Here is a 19249-nt window from a genome sequence, read left to right as displayed (position 1 = left end):
AGGCTACAGCCCTGGGATGGGAGAGGAGCACAGTCCTTTTCATCAGCTGGCTGGCAAAGGCTTTTAAATACTGCTTGCAAACTGTGGTCCCTTGTGGCCCATTGGTAACCATGGACGTTTTTGCTGTTTCACACATCGCCGGAGCAGATTTGAGGGGAAGGGCACGCTGGGTTCCCCCTTCTCTTAATAGAGAATGCCGCAGATCAACACTCATCACTGCCCACATTTACATGTGCGTTCCTGGTTGTCCAGTCGACAGCAGTGTTTCATATGACAGTCGTCATATCAGAAACGTAAACTTCAAAATGAGGAAGGGCTTACTCTTAAATATACACACAAAGAATAATAATCATCATGTTGTTTATGCAACGCTTTTACGTAATCTGACCTTTGATGCCATAGCATGATTAATTTGTGTTAATGAACTTTCTCAGGGGTACTATAGCAGACAGCCCCCAGACCCTGAAATGCCAGCCTTTAGGTTATGAGCCCATTTCCTTAACTGTCATGCCACCTGCTTCCCCCGTAAAAAAGAAAAGAAAAAAAAACTGAGGTCATTATGGATTTACATACTGGTGTTAATGAAGACACAAGCGCACTAATGGGCGCGGACTGGACCTGGGCGACAGCGGCTCTGTCTCCAATAGTGACAAGCCTTATGATGGGTGGGCCAGTCGGCACGGTGACCTGCCACATCTGTTACCCAACCAGGCTGCCGTGTGTGATGGCATTGTCTAGGCCCACCGGCCCTGAGGGGACTACCATTCTGGAGGAACGACTCATCAGACTGATGAGGGGGGAGTGGGGGGGTGTCACCTGGATCCCGATGGAGGAACGCCGGCTCTTGAGGTACTCCTCAGCCTTGGACACCAGCACGGCCTTGTCACAAGTGAGCACCGAGCTATGGCTGTCTGTGGAAGGGTGTCTCAGGCCTGCTGCCGTCTCCATGGCGATGGTCACTGCTTTGGCACTGTCCAGGCTGTCCGTCGAGTTGTAGAGGCCTCGACCCAGGCTGTCCGGCGGCCACAGGGCACCGTGGGCCAGCCGGCCCTCATGGTAGGCATCCTGGGTGGACTCGGTGCTGCTTTGGGCCGTCACAGAGATGAGGGGCTTAGAGGTGGTACGCGGTGGCACCGGCGGGGGGGTCTTCTTAAAGCTGGGAGTGTACGTTACCGCTAAAAAATAACAAGGAAGGAAGACACCTTTCTGTCAGGTGAATGGAAAAACAAGATAAAATTTTTGCACCATGCGTACATCAGTGACAACGCCGTGATGATTCAGAGTGGATCATAAACACGGTGGGTGACAGAAATCCTCGACAAGCAAGCCCAGAGATGGTGGAAGGGGTCTCAGAGAATCGCCAGTGAGGCCCCCATCTCCTAGGTTACTGATCGTGAGGCTCCTCTTTGAAGCGCAAATACAGGGCAAGATGCCGCTGCTGAATGGACTCTCCGTTAGATATGGGCCTTTCTTGGGGGGGGCTTGAGGAGCACAGATCTTTTGCTCACCATTGTCTAAGGGAGCTCTTTGCTGCTGCATGTCAGAGTGAATGACAGACCCCACGGAAAAAGACGCCCGAGGTCACATGACGGGCAGCTACACAGGACTAATAGGAAGTTTTGAGCAGTGATGAGGAGGACGTGACATGCCATTATCTGAGAAATCTGGGGGCTCTCAAAACTCGCAACACTTTACATACAGACCTTCATTAGGATTTACCAAGACAGCAAAGATCAGCCTATCTATATGTGATTTTCTTAAATATATGACTTTATGATGCTGTAGTTCATAATTCAGATCGCCACTTCTGCGACCTTTTCCTTGGGATGAAGAGCATGTGTGACACTGTAATCCGACCAAAGCTGGTTTATTTACATGCGCAGGGAGTAGGAGTCACTGGTTTGATTTGAAACACACACAAAAAACCCTGCACTGAGCTGTTTATCAGAGCTGTGGGTGCTTTTATAATAGGGCTGGCTTTCAGCATGACTCGTTTCTGGATAACAATTGACATCTGTTCAATCCCACGTCCAGTCTGACATTTTGGTTACTGCCGGCCCTTTAAAAATGGCCCGCTTCCTCTCAGCAAGCAATACCGCAGTCGTCGTCCTAGTGCCACTGTGGTTCTCTCCATAGCACACTGATGCTCCAGGGTGAAGGGAATTCATCAAGGCTCTCTTCCGTCTGCAATTTTACTTTTCAAAATGAGAGATATTTCAGGAGGCCTAAAGGGATTCATAGGTGTGAGACAACGACAGAGGAAGCTGAGATGTGGGGGGGGGGGTGATTCGGCATTGTGACAAAAATAGTCATTACCAGGCAAGGGGGACAAGGGGGGACGATGTCGTGACTGGCGCTCAGCCGCTAGGTTCACATGATGGGTCCTTGTTCTAGGGCTCTGACTCATCAACAGGGCTCAAGCAGCACGCTGGGAGAGACCCCCCCCTGGGCCCACCTTCTGCACCCTACAGAATGTGATGGGGTCCCCAGCAGAGGCAACCATCTGAAAGGGGACCTCCGAAAAGGCCGGTCCCGGAGCTCTCCTACCTTCCTCTTAAAGGGGGGGGGGGCTATGATGAAACAGGAGGCTTCTGTCAGCATACAGGAGGTGTCTATACTGGGGAGATCTTGGCCAACTCACGGGGCAAAGCTAGAGGAAGAATTCCATATCCACTAGTAAGAACATACACAAATACATGTGTGTGGCTCAGAAAGCTAATGCAATGGATCAGATGGTTACTGTTTTGAATCCCATGCTTGGCAGAATAGCTACACTTCTATTGAGCACTTGAGCAAAGCCCTTAACCCCCTGAAAAATGTATCATTGTACTGGGTGGATAGCTGACCCTGTGCTCACACCCTAATCTTTGCTTTCCATGTATGTGTATGTCTCATAAAAGGAGGGAAAGACTGGATGTGCATGAAACATACTCTCTAATGTACCTGTATTTGTATAAATGGCAAATAAAGCTTCCTTTCATGTTTCTTGGAGGCCAAAATTCTCAGAGCTCAGCGCGGGGGTGCTGCCGTTGGATCCCTGCAGGCGGGTTTGTGTCGGGCCTTCCTAAATCATATGCTAATGCAAAAAGTGCCGGGTGTTAGGGAGGGAGAGTGAAGCTCATTCTGCGTGACTGCGTTGATTGTGGCAAGAAAATGAAGGGCTCCTTTCAGGAGGTTTCATGGGACAGCGAACGATCAAAGCCCCATTACTATTCGACACCAGGCCGTTGCCGTCACGTGGCACCAGGGTCTCGTTCCGTGACGCGCCGAGTACTCAGACTTCGAATAACGAATCGCTGTTTCACATAGAAAATACAGCAGCAGCCATAAACCTCTGAGGGGGAATTCATTACCCACGCTGTACTGGTGCTCCGCAAAAAGGAGCCCGGATCATTTTGCAGGGATTCCTGTGATGGAGCGGTGGAATTATTTTAGCTGAAGCGTACATCTGTTGTACGCCCTTAAAGAGGCGGGAAGCATTTACTAACCCAGATTGAATTTCCTGCCGCAAAACAGGCAAACATTTGTACCCATGCTTGGCAGAAAGTGCAAAGCGAGTGTCCTCAACCCAGCCAGGCAGCAAAGAAGCATCGGGCCCACGATTCATAATGCTCATGGCCACTTATTGTCGTCTTCGCTGCCTTGGCTTAGGCAGATATTACCGGAATTGTGGGAGTTCTGTGGCACATAAAGGCCATTGGGGAGGACCTGCGTGTAATTTATCACATGACTGGCCTCGCCACAGGCTGGCAAATGGTTATATTACAGATAGACGGGCCTGGGATGTAAGGCAAGTGATTATGTAAATAAGATTAAAGATAATGGAGCTTGAACAGAGCCCGGAGGAAATGTGCATCCAAGGTAAGTTTACCCTACTAGCCTACAGGAGATTCCAAAATCCCATAAGGCACCTTGAGGTATCTCCACAGCTTGGTTCCCATGTCTGTGAGACAGGGGCCGTCCTCAAACCCGAAACTGATTAGTCAGTAGTGCCACTCGCAAAGGCTATTGGCAGGCTAAAAATAGCCCCTCCGACTGCAGCAACTGAGGGGGGGTTCACTGGCACTATGGCCATCGCTCAGCGTCACTGGCTTGCAGACTGAGGTCCTCTCAGTTCAATTCTCTCTCCCCTAGCGTAGACGGGGAGGGGCAATGCAGAAGAGGACAAGGAGGTGGTGAGTGGAGTGGGCATTTCACATTCAAGATGGGTTTCCAATTTATCTGCCAGATAACAGTTTGGTCTGGACCAATCAATAAGGCCCATTGCAGATGTGAGAGGGGTGGGGAGGGGGGGTTTCAGGGGAGCGGCAAAGTCACGAATAAAAACCCAGAAAGTATTAGAAAGCTGACAGTGATTTTCAGGGATTATGAAGTCAAGGCAAACTCATTCCACTTTAACGGGCTGTCCGAGGGCCGTCCTGCTCATCGCTAAGGCAGAGCACCATGGAAACAGAACGGCTGAAGTCTGCGCATTTGAATAGACTTGACATGATGCAATATAACAACACCCCATCCGCTGTCCTGAGAACTCATCTGACATGCTGTGGACTTTAAACACCCTTTCAGGGCGCCCTCAGTTCCATTACTTGGCTTCCTAATGCCCTACATCGAACATTGTGAAATACAGACCACTATCATTTTTTTTAAATTTGACTAGATTATGGGTAGGACCCCGTGATCTCAGACAGGCTTTTGGGATGAGTCAAACATGGTCAGTGGCTTATATTTTTTCCACATGGTGGAACTTTCAATTTCTGACTCTGGGACCAGTTCAATCAACAAGAAGTCCATGATCGACTGGCTCCAAACTTTAAATTCACTTGGAGAATCTCAGGGGGTCTGTTAGAGGGAAAAAAAGTCAGGAATCAAACTGACTAATTTAAAGCAGTGGGAGTAGAAGAGTTCATTTAGGATCACTTTATTAAACTGCCATCTTGACAATGCCTCCTGCGTTAATTGGTGTGTAAACTGAATAATTAATGACATGATGCATAATTCAACACGTTCCCCATTCTGTCAGGCACCACAATGCTAATATAAGCAGCGGCTAAACCCCTCTCCCCATTTTCCCAAACTAAGCTGTGATGTAAATCAGTGGTTCTCAAACTGGGGGTCGTGACCCCTCTGGGGGTCGCGGAATAATTTTTTTAATAATTTTTTTGTGATTATAATACACACTTTTCAGTATTACAAGTAAATGCTATAAATATTTTCTGATTTGTAAAGATATTACTGTTTGAGTGTGTGTTTAAATTGAGTGTTTAAAAAAAATAAATTCACGACTCAAAGATATGACATCACTGTGCATCGACTGGCTCACAGCGCACAACTGCACGTGAAAACTGCAACTGCTGAGATGGATAAATTTGTTACTCGCAAATCTAAAAATGTTGAGGAAATTGTGGACAGTTTGCCTGAGTCATCGGAACCATGTACATCGACCAAGCATAAGAGCAAAACCCTGTCAGCCCAAAGTAGGAAACGTCGGAAATATCCGGAAGAATTCATAAAGTATGGATTCACTTGCTCTACTGTCGGCAACGTAGATTTCCCTCAACGTGTAATCTGTTCAGAAGTGCTTGCTCATGAAAGTATGAAGCCTGGCAAAATGGCATTTGGAGACGGAATATCCTTTGTTTATTGAGAAGTCTATAGACTTTTTCTGCCGAAAAGAGAAGGAATTACAGGGTCAAAAACACATGATTGCTCAACAAGCAAAAATTTCTTCTAATGCTCTGGAGGCATCTTATGAGGTGGCATACTTGATTGCGCAGAACAAAAAACCACACACAATCGGGGAAACCCTGATAAAGCCCGCTGCTGTGGCTATGTGCCGGGCCATGCATGGTGTGAAAATAGCAAATGAACTTATGACTGTCCCGCTGTCGAACGACACAGTCGCTCACCGTGTACATGATATTGCAAATGATATTAAGAGTCAATTGATTGAGAGGATAAATAGAAAAAAATATGCACTGCAAGTTGAATCTACGGATGTGTCTAATACTGCTCAGTTGCTGGCGTTCATCAAATACACATTTGACGGAAAACTGCATGAGGATATGCTGTTCTGCTCAGCACTCGAGGGGACTTGTACAGGCAGTGACATTTTCACCAAATTTTCCTGAGCTTGAGGAGCATCTGGACAAAAATGGACTGAGCCTCAGAAGCCTGAAGGAACTCATAATTGGTCATCTCCGCAGCCTTTTGGAACAATTCAAAAAGTATTTCCCAAAAGAGACGCAACCAGAACTGTATGACTGGATACGGCAACCATTTTCTGAATCTATTACTCATCTCCCTACAAATCTGGAAGATGCTTTGCTGGAGCTGACCAGTGATCGAACATTGAAAACATTATTTTCCAATTCCACACTGCCTGAATTTTGAATTGCGGTAGCAGACGAATACACAGAGTTGTCCCGTGCAGCAATGGATGTACTGCTTCAATTTGGATATACATATTTGTGAGCAGTCTTTTTCTGCTGTTACATATATAAAAAATAAATACCGATCACGTCTTGATGTCGAAGATGATCTGCGGGTAGCTGTATCCACCATCAGCCCACGAATGAAGCCTTTGTGCTGCCAAAAACAAGTACACCCTTCCCATTGAAAGGTAAGCCGAAATTATTTTGATGTATAGTAAATGTAGTCAAAATACTGTGAACAGCTTGTTATGTTTATTGCTTGTTTTTGATAGTGGGGGTCGCGAGATCTTGTCGGTCTTTGATTAGGGATCGCTGGCTTGAAAGTTTGAGAACCACTGATGTAAATGACTTCCTAAGAAAGTCACACAGAGAATTTGGATGGAAAATCTGACATTGGAAGCAGTAGGTGTAGATGGGCTGTAAAAGCAGGCGGACAGAAAATTCCGGAATGCGGGGTAGGGTGGGGGATATTGTGAACATGCTGCATTTGGAGGCAAAATCCTTACCTGGAGGTTGTTGGGACGTTCTCTCCGCGGCACAGGAAGTAGGGAGTCGGAACTGGATCCCTACAAAGAGCGGTGGATGTCAGCGATTGCGGGGGCACAACAGACACATACACAAGAAAAGTAGAGCCAAACGAAAACACAGATAGCTTCCAGAAACACCCGTGGGGTTCAGTTTGAAAAATATAGTCCCTGGATTAAGACACATCCTAAATGAACATTTCTGCTTGGAGATACACAAACACACAGACATGGGTGTGACAGGGTCAAAACGAAACACGAAGAGAAACAATTCAAAACATACGGCTGACGCAACATGGATTAATGTGTGAAGAGAAATAACAGTTAAAAGAAAAGAACATGTTCAGATTTCAGACACATATAAAAAATAAATGTGTTTGTAGCCATTCACCATCCTCAGTGAAGCAGTGGCTGTTTTTGGCCATGGATGTAAGACACGTTGTTTCAAGCATACATTAGCTTAAATGCAGAAATTTGGCAGAATGCTCATTAGGCAAAGATCTCATGCTAACACCCTCCCACGTACACCTGTACCTGTCCTACACACTTCAAATGAGAGCTTAAAATGCGAGCTTAAAAGCAGGCCTTCCCCTTGGTACTCTCCTTGCAAATTTCTGTGTCATTTAATTTGATTGGCTCGGGAAACAGGGAATTGCCATGGCGATCGCAGCGGGTGAACAGCTGCTCCACCTACCCAGGGTACGGTACCTACAATTCAGAGTCCAAGCACCGCCTTTAAGAAAGGTGGTGTTTGTGTTGGGGCTGATATTGACATGACACCTTATAATAGGATCAACTAGTTCCAGAACAAGTTTCCAAATGAGGCTCTGAGCATATCTGCAAACTAGCTCCAAGGAATCCCCAAGATGAGCCTTGAGTGAGTCACCAAACGAGTCTTTCCATCTTTGACAATGACCAGGTACTCAGCTGCACTATGCCAACATCAGCATCCAATAAACTGAACTGTCCCGGAAGTTCAGTCATTATCAATGTCAAGAAAATGAAAACTAATATCTTTTTTCTGTGGTCTTATGATTCTTCAAACCTTTAATTTTTTTTATTTTTTTTTTTTTTACAGCCAAAGGTCTGGATTAAATGTACACTGTGTAAGTAGAGCTCAGTGATATGCATAACAAAGCATTAACAGGAAAGGTGAATGTCGCATCTCAGCCGTGGATGTCTAGACCACCGTCTAGCCAAACAAAATGTGCGCTCCTGTTTCAGGACCCCGAGGGGGAGGTGGATGACCCTTTCTAGAGGACGTTATTCACAGAACTGTTACTACACCCGCGGGACGCTGGGCCAAATGCTCACTGTCCTTTGTTTGGATGCACAGACAGGTCGACCTTTAGTGTCTCGGTTTGTGGTATAGCCTGGCCGATCACAAGCGAGCGGGAGAGGAGAGCGCAGGGACTCATTAGCATATGAAAACCCAGAGGAGGTTTAGAATGAGACACAAACACAATGTCATGTCAACTACAGATGAATATATTCAGCTGAAATACTTATACGTACATACCGAAACTGTCTGGACACCATTAGTCAATACAAGCTTACAAGAGTTCCTAAAACAACTTTACACTGAAACTCAACCTGTTTTGAAGAAGCAGCTTTAAAGTTTAGGTATGACCTAGTCATCCATATTGGATTATGGGTAATTTCAGCTTCACTCTGCACACTCTCTTTTTCTCCCAGTTTTAATCCAGGCCCAAGTCTGCTGCTGTAGCTGTCTTATCAAAGTGGACTGTTCATGGGGGTGTCAGCTCACGGACAGGAGCCTGCGATATGGAAGCCCAGGAGGGTCTGTCAGGTGACTCCTCCCCGTCCACCACTAACTACTCAACGCACAACGCAGCACATTTGCATCTCGCTCATGTCTCATGGAAGAGGGGACTGTGAGCCCTTCAAAAAGGGCAATACACTCATAAAAATGAGCCAAAAAAAAAAACTGACTCGAGAACAAAGGCTGGTGATTCCAGTTCTATCTAATCCAAATTTAACGCAGGTCACAGGTTCCATCTTGTTGACTAATCATTGTTAAGTCCAAGATTCTTGGGGGAACGCATGCACTGCAGGCACACTGCGATACGTCTGAAAATGACTATGAGGCAAGGACAGGGTAACAGGGGAAAGGACCAAAGGTCACACAGATAGTGGCCAATGTAGACAATCGCACACAGATATATACGTGGAGAGGAATAAGTGATAAACTCGGGCATATTACTGATGAAAGCATGTCACAGCATGTAACTTAACGGTCCGCAGTCCCACTCCCGTTTGATAATGACGCTGAGTTCTTCCCGCTGTAACAGCCAATTAGCTTAGAGATGAAGAGATGATGGGCATGTCACAAAGTCACAGGAGGGATCGACCTGCTCGGAAACGATGGCATGACCCCACAGTCTGATCAAGGTAGCTAAATACGGGCATCTGTATTCCCATGGCAACAGGGGAGGGGGGAGGGGTGGCAGTCCATTAGACTTTAGCTCCGTAATAAACTTCTTCATGCCCACAATAATATCAGAACACTCTGCTGAGACGGGTGAGCACCTCTGCAAGGTCAAGGATGCGTCTGTGGATAGTGAAGCAGGGCTGTTTGTGTAGGATCAATAGGCCATGGACAGCTAACAGCACCCCCGAGATTGGGGTCTAAAACGCCCCTTGCATTGGATGAAAGAAAGACCTTCCACATGTAGCTGTAAGCTACAGGTGTCTCAGAACTGGAAGACAATCAAAACTAATGAGATGCAATAAACAAAGTGCTTGGGCTGATTCAGCTGAACCTGGACAAAGTCATAAAATTTCTGAATGTTCCCAACCACAGCCATTTTGTTTCCTTATAGAGGTATGATTCCATCATCGGCGTGTTACACTGAAATGCAAATTTCTACACAAACTTAGAAGGTAAAAACATGTAAGATACATATGAAATAAAACATTTTCATTTTCACGATGCCCCAAATTCAATTTGTGGCTGTCATGCCAAACTTTATTGTCCTACTTTTTGCATGATTTTATACAGTATGTAACAGAAAAGCCAGAATTCCCACTTCAGTGGGATTCTATTTTTAATTTTTTTTTTGGGGGGGGGGGGGGGGAAATACCCTGCAACAACAGGAAAATGATGGATGTTGCATTTCTTTGTGTGTTCAACCAATTTTGTTTCATTTTAGCACAAGTCGGTTATAATTATTTATAAACCATTAATGTGTGATAATAATATGCAATCATTTACTCTTCCAATGAATATCCAGCATTAGTGCTCACTCAACACACCAATTCTGAATTACATTTTTTCTGCATTAATGATTGTCAGGAAAATGAATTGAACTGCACTAAAACAAAGACCTTGTTGGCTGATCAGCATCCCAAGTTACGCCCATTAGCTAATCTGCCTGTCAGTACGTTTAAGTGCACAGCTAAGTTCAGCTACGGTTATAGCTCAGCTATGCCATTTAATCGGACTACTGTCCTCGTCCCAGTATACATGCACAGGAGGGGGATCAATCTATTTAACCGAAGTATGTCTGACTCATACGGCACCGGAACCAGTTTTTACACCAGTGGAAAACCAACACCTTGAAGTACCATACTTTTCGTAACTTCTTAAAGTACCAAAAGTACGGTACCTGGTGTGATTGAAGAGCACCCTTTAGCTGAGCGGTGAATTGAACAGCTTTACAGCGCTGTACATTTCATATGTGCTGTACGTCCTCTGCTATGCTCCTAGCTTCTGTGTACCAGAGAGGGAAACTGGAGCATGTGTAGGCCAGTTTGAGTCCGATTGAATGTACACATGCAGGAGCAAATCGACTCCCAATTGCAATATCTGGGTGTCTTAGTCCGGCTTCGAAAAATTCAATTAAGTATGATTTCAGTCGGACTAACGTTTACATGTACTTTAAAAGTCCAGTTTTAGTCGAACTAACACAATAATTCAATTTTCTTAGTATGCATGTAAATGTACTGAGTGAGAAGACAACGCTTTACTAGCTTAACGCACTTCAGAAGCTCTGTGACGTACTGAGATGGCAGTGATCATCTAGGCTGCTGATACGCTCCCTTAATGACCTGCACTGCTTACATTTGCCCGTTCAATCTTCCCAACTCATCTAATGTAATTATGGATGTCCTGAATTTTTAAACAGCCATCCACTCTGTTGTAAAAAGTGCAAGAGCTTCATTTTCTGGGAATAATCACAGCACAGGCCCCGCTTTCCTATTTGTCCCAGACTTTGGCTGCTTATTTCAGGAGTAAAGCACTTACGCTTTGTAAATAAGAACTCAGTAATTAATAATGGAATAAACTTAACTGAGTTTCTATTCAAGAACATCCCATAATATCTATAAGCCGAAATACAACCTAGGCAGCTTAACATCTTAAATGAAGGACGCCCACTGCCTGCGCACCACTTTTTTTAAAAAATGATAAAACCAAACACACAGAAACACTCTGGCGCATGTCAGAGCAGCTCCTCGAACTTCCTCCCACACGCCTGTCATCTTAGTGCCGGGCCAGAAGACTCAGATGTTTACCTAAAAAATAAACCAAGCCCAGCCGTAGACTGGATGCTAACGTTAATATGGTCTGTTTCACCTGGGCAGACCTTCAGATGATGCAACGGGAGGATGGAGGTGCATACAAGCAACCACCTTCAGGAAGGTGGCTTTTCTGTGCAAGTTTCTGTACCTTTTTGGTGAGCTACCACACAGCTCTGATACTCTGTACTTACATTTTCCTCAGCTACATATATTCAGCATTCCATATTTTTTTTTCTTCCTTCACTTCCAGTTTGCATCATCCTCAGCTATGGAAAAAAAAAAAAAACGCCAAAGAAATATCAAAAGAACAGTGTAATTTAAGGCAGGAGTAATTTGCTGCAATTTGACATCAAGCCTAACCTGTTGAGCTTATCTCTCGGCAGGTGAGCTTAATAGGCCACGCAGGAGGTCTCAGAAACATCTACAGTAAATCGATTCATACATTTGTTATTTCTGAAGCAATAAGGCTCCCAAAAAACTCACAATTATGTTAAATGAGTCACTCAAAGTTAAAGACTGAATCGGATTTGCCTCATTTCGCAAATTTTCTTTCAACTTTATCTTTATATATCACTATGACGAACTTTGCTCCTTGTGCCTAAGCAGTGTTCTCATTAATAGTAATAAAACAAAACATATTGTGTATCTAATAAAGATAATACCAAGTAATATATAATTCAGATTGCTACTTGGAGAAGATCAAAGTGAAAATGGCAACTAGGAAGTTCTGCTTTAAGGCAAAGAAATAAATTATTTAGGAGAAGAACACGTGGCAAAGCGGGATAGCGCCATGGAGGGCTGATTCAGAGATTTCAGGATGAACCAACCAACGGCTGCCTGTACTCTGTTCAAGTAACGCTTCTCTTTCAAAAGCATTTCTGAAGCTGTTTCTAAATCATTTACCCTTCCTTCACCCCATTTTGTCGATGCGGAAAAGGACTTAAAACAAGCATGAACTATGAAAGGGACTTTATTCTCTTTTGTTGTTCTTTATTCAGAGAGAAATTCGACTTGTATTGTTTCAAAGTTTTTTAATCCATGTAAAAAAGTGATTTGTAAATATCCACCTTCAGCACTGAGATATCTAAACATTATTCCACGTTTCATTTGACTGCTATGCAATGATAATAATCCCAGCCTCAAGGCCTGTCCTAAATTTTGGACACTACTTAAGGCTGAATCCAGCATTCCAAAAACACATTTTTTAAATCCTCCTGGACTCCCATCCCAGATGAGGAATGAAGCATGAGGGGTCTCGTTAACAGTGATGCCAAACAGTGTACCCAGATCTCCCTGCTGGCTTTGATGGGACTTTTGAAATCTGGGATTACAGAAGCAGAATTTTGCCAACAGAGATTTATAACGTGTTTAGTGTGAGGGCACAGTTTTCATTTTTTTATATTTATAGCGTGAGGACACAGTTTTCTGTCCCTGTTGTCAGGTTGCCCGTGTACACATGACAAGGCGGCGCTGTGCGTCCATTTGAGCAGAGCAGGGGGCTCTGAATTAGTCACCAGATACCTGGAAGAAATCCCTAGTGATCTGACTGTGATAGCAGCCTGCCCCCCATATCAGAGATTCCTGCTGGAAAGCGTCAACAATTATTCAGAGCTATTTTCATAAGTCACTCCTGCAATATATTTGCGTTTGTGCACAAAAAAAAGAGATCCTGGCCTTCTCATAGTTTTCAAATGGCACATCAGCCAAAAGCCTCAGGCTGGTTGGATCGGTGTTTATTTGGACCAGCCGTATCAAGCGGCATCGGCCTTTGGGCCCCGTAGAGCCCAACAACAAATTAAACACCAGCCAGCGAATGCCGTCAGCCAGCAAACACCGTCAGGCTGAGAGAACTTCACAACAGCCACCACGCCTGAAGAAAGAGACTTTGGTGCAATTCCGCAACGACAGATGAGAAGCATTCAGGAAGAGGCTCAGGTGCTGGCGACCAGGGAAGCAGGGGTGAGCTCTCCGGCTGTGCGAGACAGAGAAGATTCCAGATCCTTCTGACGGAACATTTCTAAACACCGGCTGTTGGAGGGGTGAGAGTTAAAGACTCAAAGACGGATGACAAGGAGACCTTCACAGCGGACACAGTGCCAGCAGTCGGTGTCGGTTTGGTACAGCATCTTTCTTAATGAAATGCACTCTGGAGTAGGGCAGAACGTACCGCAATTCAACAAGCAATGGAATTCAGAAACCCGACGCGGTGTGGGTGCGTCACTCCCATAATGCAGCGGTCTTCAAACTCCCTGCCCTACTACCCCTGAACAGGGTGCTTCACCTGAAAGGCCCCGGTAAAAACGCAGCTGTGCAAACCGGTTAAAGTTGCTTTGGACAGGAGCATCAGCTCAGCAACAAAACGTTAATCAGGCAGCATGCAATGGTCAATTAATCAAATGGTCAATTAACAAATGAATTTGACAAAATGATAGTTGAGAAACATGGCTCACAGTCTGTCGCTTTCTTAATCAGTCTGTTTGAAGACCCCTGCTTTGATATGTATACAAAGATAAATCACACAATATAACATTTTGAAAAACCAAATCAAAAAAATACTTTTCGCGAATGTATACACATTGCCCTGGGTGTTCGGTTAATTTATAAAAACACTGTACGTTCTTGGCACACAGATAGAAAATTAACCCATGTTGTAGAGTGTTTTTTAGCTAAATAACTTGAATAATTACTTAACAGTTGGGAATGCATAATTATATATGCCAATCATTTTAAATATTCATGGTCATATTTGATTGCTTAATTAAATTATTTAAATGAACATCTTTCATATCTGTTGGGCCTCACCACTGAAGGAAGACTGTCTAGATAAGTTTTAGCACTTGGCACAATTACTCTTAATCTGCGCCACATCTTTATTTCTTTATTGTTATATTTCACAAGACTAGCTAAAGAGAGGAGTTCACAGTGTCGCTTGGTAAGTGCAGGTGAGTGTAGGCATGTAGACACGCGTGTGACTCGCAGGCAGAGCTGGTTAACTCCACTGCTCCTGAGCCCCACGGCGCTACCAGTCAGCTACACTTACTGCGTCTCCGGCTACTTTTGGCTGTTTGCAGACGGCCCAGTAAACGGCCAGCTGGCTGCCCATACTGCATTTTTTTTAATGGTCCGATAAGGCAAATTTGTAAACATTCATCGACGCATTCCCGCTAATACTGCCATTCTACATTTAGAGGACTATAGCGGGAATGGTTTCTCTGTAATTATGGTCCATCACAGTCTGCTACATTTACCACCTAGCTGTTTTACAGAACTGAAGGGCAGTGTATCGAGATGAGTCAACCCTAAGGAAAACTGAAAGATGTCAGGCGTTAAGTATGGTATGAGCACAGTATGGGGAACACTGCACCAGTGATGCACCACCTGATTCCCCACTGAAACCCCAGGGAGGTAAACAGCCCCCCTCCGCACTTCAGGGTTGACACTGTACAGTATACCCCTTTCTTACATTCCACACCCACTCTACCCGTACTGTAAACAGGTTTCACAAATTGAGACAATTTCTTGGGTCCAGTATGGCCCCAAATAGAAGACTATGCTTGGTACTACCCCTGCAAAGAACGAATGGGTGTCAGATCCAGTCCCTCTATTGTCACACCCTTTCAGGATCTGGAAATCACATTTCCGAGGTCCTTAGAGTTCTGTATTTTTGGGAAAACACTCCTTTTCTCGGCGTTCTTCTTGGTAGGATGAGCATCAGCTAGAAGGACAGTGAGATGTACGCCAGCGGTGGCCGGGTGCATTTCCGGATCCATATTTCCAGGCTGGCGCTCCTCTGTCTGCCTGATCGCCACTCGGCTCTCCGCTTGTCGGGATCCCATTCCTCCGAGAACAGAAACCGGGCGGGACTGGCATAGGTTGGCTCCGCCCTCTCAGGGGTGCCAGGGCGCGGTGTGACCATGGGCCAGACGGAACGCGGTGTGCTGGGGTCGACCGGTGGCAACTGCTCAGGCCGGCAGGAGACCGAGGCGTCGGCCGTGCTCTGCCGCACCAGGCCGCCAGGGCCGGCTTGCGTTCCCACGGAAACACGGTCACCGGGCGCCCATGTGTTGTAGCAGCGTGCAAACTTGGAGAAGTTGCTGTTGAAGGTGCGCAGCTCGCCGCAGACGTCGCGGTGCAGCTCGGCCAGCTCGCAGCGCATGGCTGTGATCTCCTCTTTCCAGGGAAGGCTGGCCAGGGACACCTCCCCTGCTGGCTCCTTGGGGGCTTTGGCGCGCCGTGAGGGTCCCGACTTGAGCGGCACAGCCCGGAAGGAGTGCGAGGGAACGCCAGGCACCGACATGGCGGTGAGTGTGGAGCTTGGGCTACGACGGCCACGCGGATCATCCTCCCTACACGAGCGGCCCAGCTCCCGATAGACTGATGAAGAGTCCAACTCGTCATCATGCAAATCGTCCTCGTTAAGTAAAGACGTGCCCTCAACCATGTCATAGCCGTCTGAAAGACAAATATAAATACGCACAGGGGGAGGGGGGCTTACAGGGAGGAACAGCTGGAACAGAACATCTCCTCCCAGTGTCGAATTTTACGGGACGTCACATGTGAGTCAAAATGGGGGGGCCTTAAAACCACTCTCACTCCCTACAGTTTCCAATTTATTCTGCAACTTTTGATTGAATTTTAATGCTTAAACTATTCATTATTCATGAGATAAATAATTATATTTTCCTTGCCACCTTTTATTAAGTCAATATGCACTAGCATGGTGAACGCTGCATGCTAAAATGGGCAAACCCCCCGAGGGTTATCGTCATCCTGCACCGATGGCCCAGACTCCATTTTGACTCTCACAGGTTTTGACTCTGAGTTTACACTGCCTTCTCACCGTTCAGCGGACATACAATTCGGAAAGTCTTTTCACCGTTCCACTCTCTCGGCCGCTAATGTCCAACAATGGAGGGGGGGGGGTGGTTATGGTTTTGAAAGAAAATAAAACAGATTTCAGAGACATGGCTCAAGGGTGGCGGCTCATACCATGTGGAAAGATGAAAAGAAAAACCCCGGAGGTTGCAAGCCTGTCATGCCTTGGACAAGGAGCAGGTATGAACCCTATTGAACAAGCAATCCTTTAAGAATGGGACCAGGTGCTGCCGGAGCCCATGACCAGAGGAGGGACCTCAATCCCGCAGTCAGAGACCGGCTAATTCCCTCAGCAGCGTGGAAAACACCGAATTGCTCTGTCGCCCGCGGGCAAGTCCCTCAGCATTCTGTGGAGAGACTTTTTATTTTTTAAAAGTGTAGCCGATAAAGCAATTGTAACAGAGCTTGTGTGACGTACTGAACACACAGTTTGGCACAAGCACCACAGGATGACCTTGTTTCCTGTCTGTCTGCCTGAATTTAGGGGTATACCAAAGTGTGATATTTTATAGTTGGAAAAATCACCGGAAGCTCTTCTTTTTAAATTGTATTTAGCTCAAGTATCCATTACCTGTCTTTAGAAATAGGCTAGATGCTTATGAGTTTTAGTACATAAGATTCTCCAACATTCTTGGAAATGGCATCACACTTTGATACTGACCCAAACATAAAACCCAACGTGAGGTGTCCCCATAAACCCCACCCCCCCCAAAAAAAATGTTTTGAAGGGAAAAACAATAACCATTCAGGTTATTGTTTCAGTGTTGTGCCTGACACTTTGTCATTGGGAGAAGGCAGTGTAAATATGTATGTTGAAACCAGTAAATGTCTCAGAGGTACCGACTCCAATTCCAGCTGAGCCACCCTTCCCCCCCCCGCTCTACAGGAAACCCCTCCCGAGAGGGAACCTTGCCGGAGAAGAAAGGACGTCACCCTCCTGTTTTCCAAAGGCGTGATGCGGTACCGCGGAATGCCAGGACCGGCACGTGCGCCATTTTCACACATGACCGACCAGCGTGTCTGTGGTCCGGTATGATTTAAACGCTAATGGCCTCCCAGAAGACTTTTGCCACTCGGCAACAATCGCTCTGCAGGCAAAGTGCTCGGCGGAACCAGCAGAATCCAATCCCGCCGGTAAAATGACCATGAACGCCAAATTCCTTTTTTATAAACTTTCGCAAGCCCATCTCAGGCCAAGCTGACTTCTCAGAGTCGTGCAGACGGCTGGATCCAACATGGGAGACACATACGGAGCCTAGCAAGGCCTCACGCAAGGCCTGGTGAAAGACTCTGGCTTCAGTGTGACAACAAGTGCCAAACCCTCCAATCTACGATGAACCCAACGGTCTCATGACTGCTTGACCGTGGATTGTTCACACACAGAAATATTTTAGTCTGCATGTTCGAGCTCATAGACGTGACACACATAATGAGAGACAGTCTCCATAACAATGACGTCACGATTTACAAATATATATATATATAAATAAATATATTAAAGCACATCATTGAATGCTTTCAGACGCCGACAATGAGCAACCCTATCGGACTGGACCCTACTTACTGTAATGACCCGTGATTTCCCTCACCTTGAAAAGGAGTGGTTCGTACATCTGTTAGGTTATCACTCAGATTTTAAGACCCTGGATTCCAAATGAAGTTGCCCAACTTTCATTCAGGCCCAGAAAAAGGCTCACCCATGTCAGAGGGCCATTCTCCCCCATATTTATAACATCCCATCTCAGGACTAAGTTAGACAAGAACTGGGAACAGCAGTTTCACCTTATCCAAATCATCGAGGAGAAGCAGGTTCTAAGCTAAGTTTTGTTTTATTTATGACTTGAAATTCTACGTGTTTACATATTAGATATTTTACGGGTTGGATAGAAGCCTTCAGAGATCATGAGGGATACCCTTCAACAATTCATAAAGTGCCAGCACACTCTCCTCCCCCATGACCATGGCCATCGAGTCCTGTGCATAACCAAGGAGACAAAAGAGAGTCTGTGGTAACGATGGGCCACGATATGATTTCTGGCGGAAAAATCAGCAACAGCTAAAACAAGGGGTCCGTTGGGTCTTACGACCGTGGGATTGGAGGGCACCCCCTGGTTCTCAGTGCTCCTGGTCTCAGGTGAACCTCTAAGTGCTTAGACCCGGCAAGCCAGATTAAGGATGGGAATAGGTACAACCCCGAATTGATGGAAAGTCTTAATAAAGACAAAAACTACTGGATGCTCAACGGATGAAATGTAATAAAAATGAAACCTCAAGGTATTAAATTCACATTTTCCTTCTATAAAAATTCAATAGGGTTCATATCTTCACTCGTTTATGCATACACCACAAATAGTAAAAAAAAAAAAAACAATCAAAAAAATCAAGCTAGAAAAAGGGGGGGGGTGTGTGTCCTGTTTGCACAAAGCAACGTGTAATCACACAAACCCTGCCTTGGGTAAAAAGCTAGAAGTTGCAGTGGAGTGGCTAAGCTCAGAATGTCGCATCGAAGGTGCCTACACGCACCAGCAGAGGGCGCCGCATTTTGAAAGCGCAAATCAGACAGGCGGCCCATTCACTACGCGCGTCTCACAGAGCCCCCGCCATTCGCCTGACAACACACTGCGAAATTACTGTCCGATTAAACCATAGAAATTAATATACTTCAGCTGCTAGGCTGGAAGTTAATTTGTAAACAGCTTAAACAGTGGAGAAATGAAGGCATGGTCTACATTTGCCTCCATAATTAACTGAATCAGAGCAGCGCTGAGTTATTCACACACTCGTGACTGACATCTAGGCAGAATATGGAGTAATTAAATTCCCTCGCTGAGGTTTAATTATATGCGGCTATAAATATGTACGTTTCTGAAGGATATG

At 45.6% G+C, this 19249-nt stretch overlaps 1 protein-coding gene across 3 annotated transcripts in view; it reads right to left on the bottom strand.

Moving 5' to 3' along the window:
• The window catches only part of dlgap2a (discs, large (Drosophila) homolog-associated protein 2a), a 135899-nt gene that overhangs the window by 6365 nt on the left and 110285 nt on the right, over positions 1-19249 (bottom strand). For 2 of the 3 annotated variants that reach the window (XM_023808299.2, XM_072698723.1), the window contains 2 exons: positions 6938-6997; positions 817-1175 (listed from right to left, as the gene is read on the bottom strand). In XM_023808299.2, coding sequence (XP_023664067.2) covers positions 817-1175; positions 6938-6997 — 419 coding nt within the window. Of the gene's footprint in view, positions 1-816; positions 1176-6937; positions 6998-12508; positions 15950-19249 lie in introns of those variants that run through there. The other variant, XM_072698724.1, reaches the window with a different exon arrangement.

This window comes from Paramormyrops kingsleyae, chromosome 14 (genome assembly GCF_048594095.1).
Source record: "Paramormyrops kingsleyae isolate MSU_618 chromosome 14, PKINGS_0.4, whole genome shotgun sequence".
In the NCBI taxonomy this organism is placed as follows: domain Eukaryota; kingdom Metazoa; phylum Chordata; class Actinopteri; order Osteoglossiformes; family Mormyridae; genus Paramormyrops; species Paramormyrops kingsleyae.
This window is presented reverse-complemented; position numbering and strand designations above follow the sequence as displayed.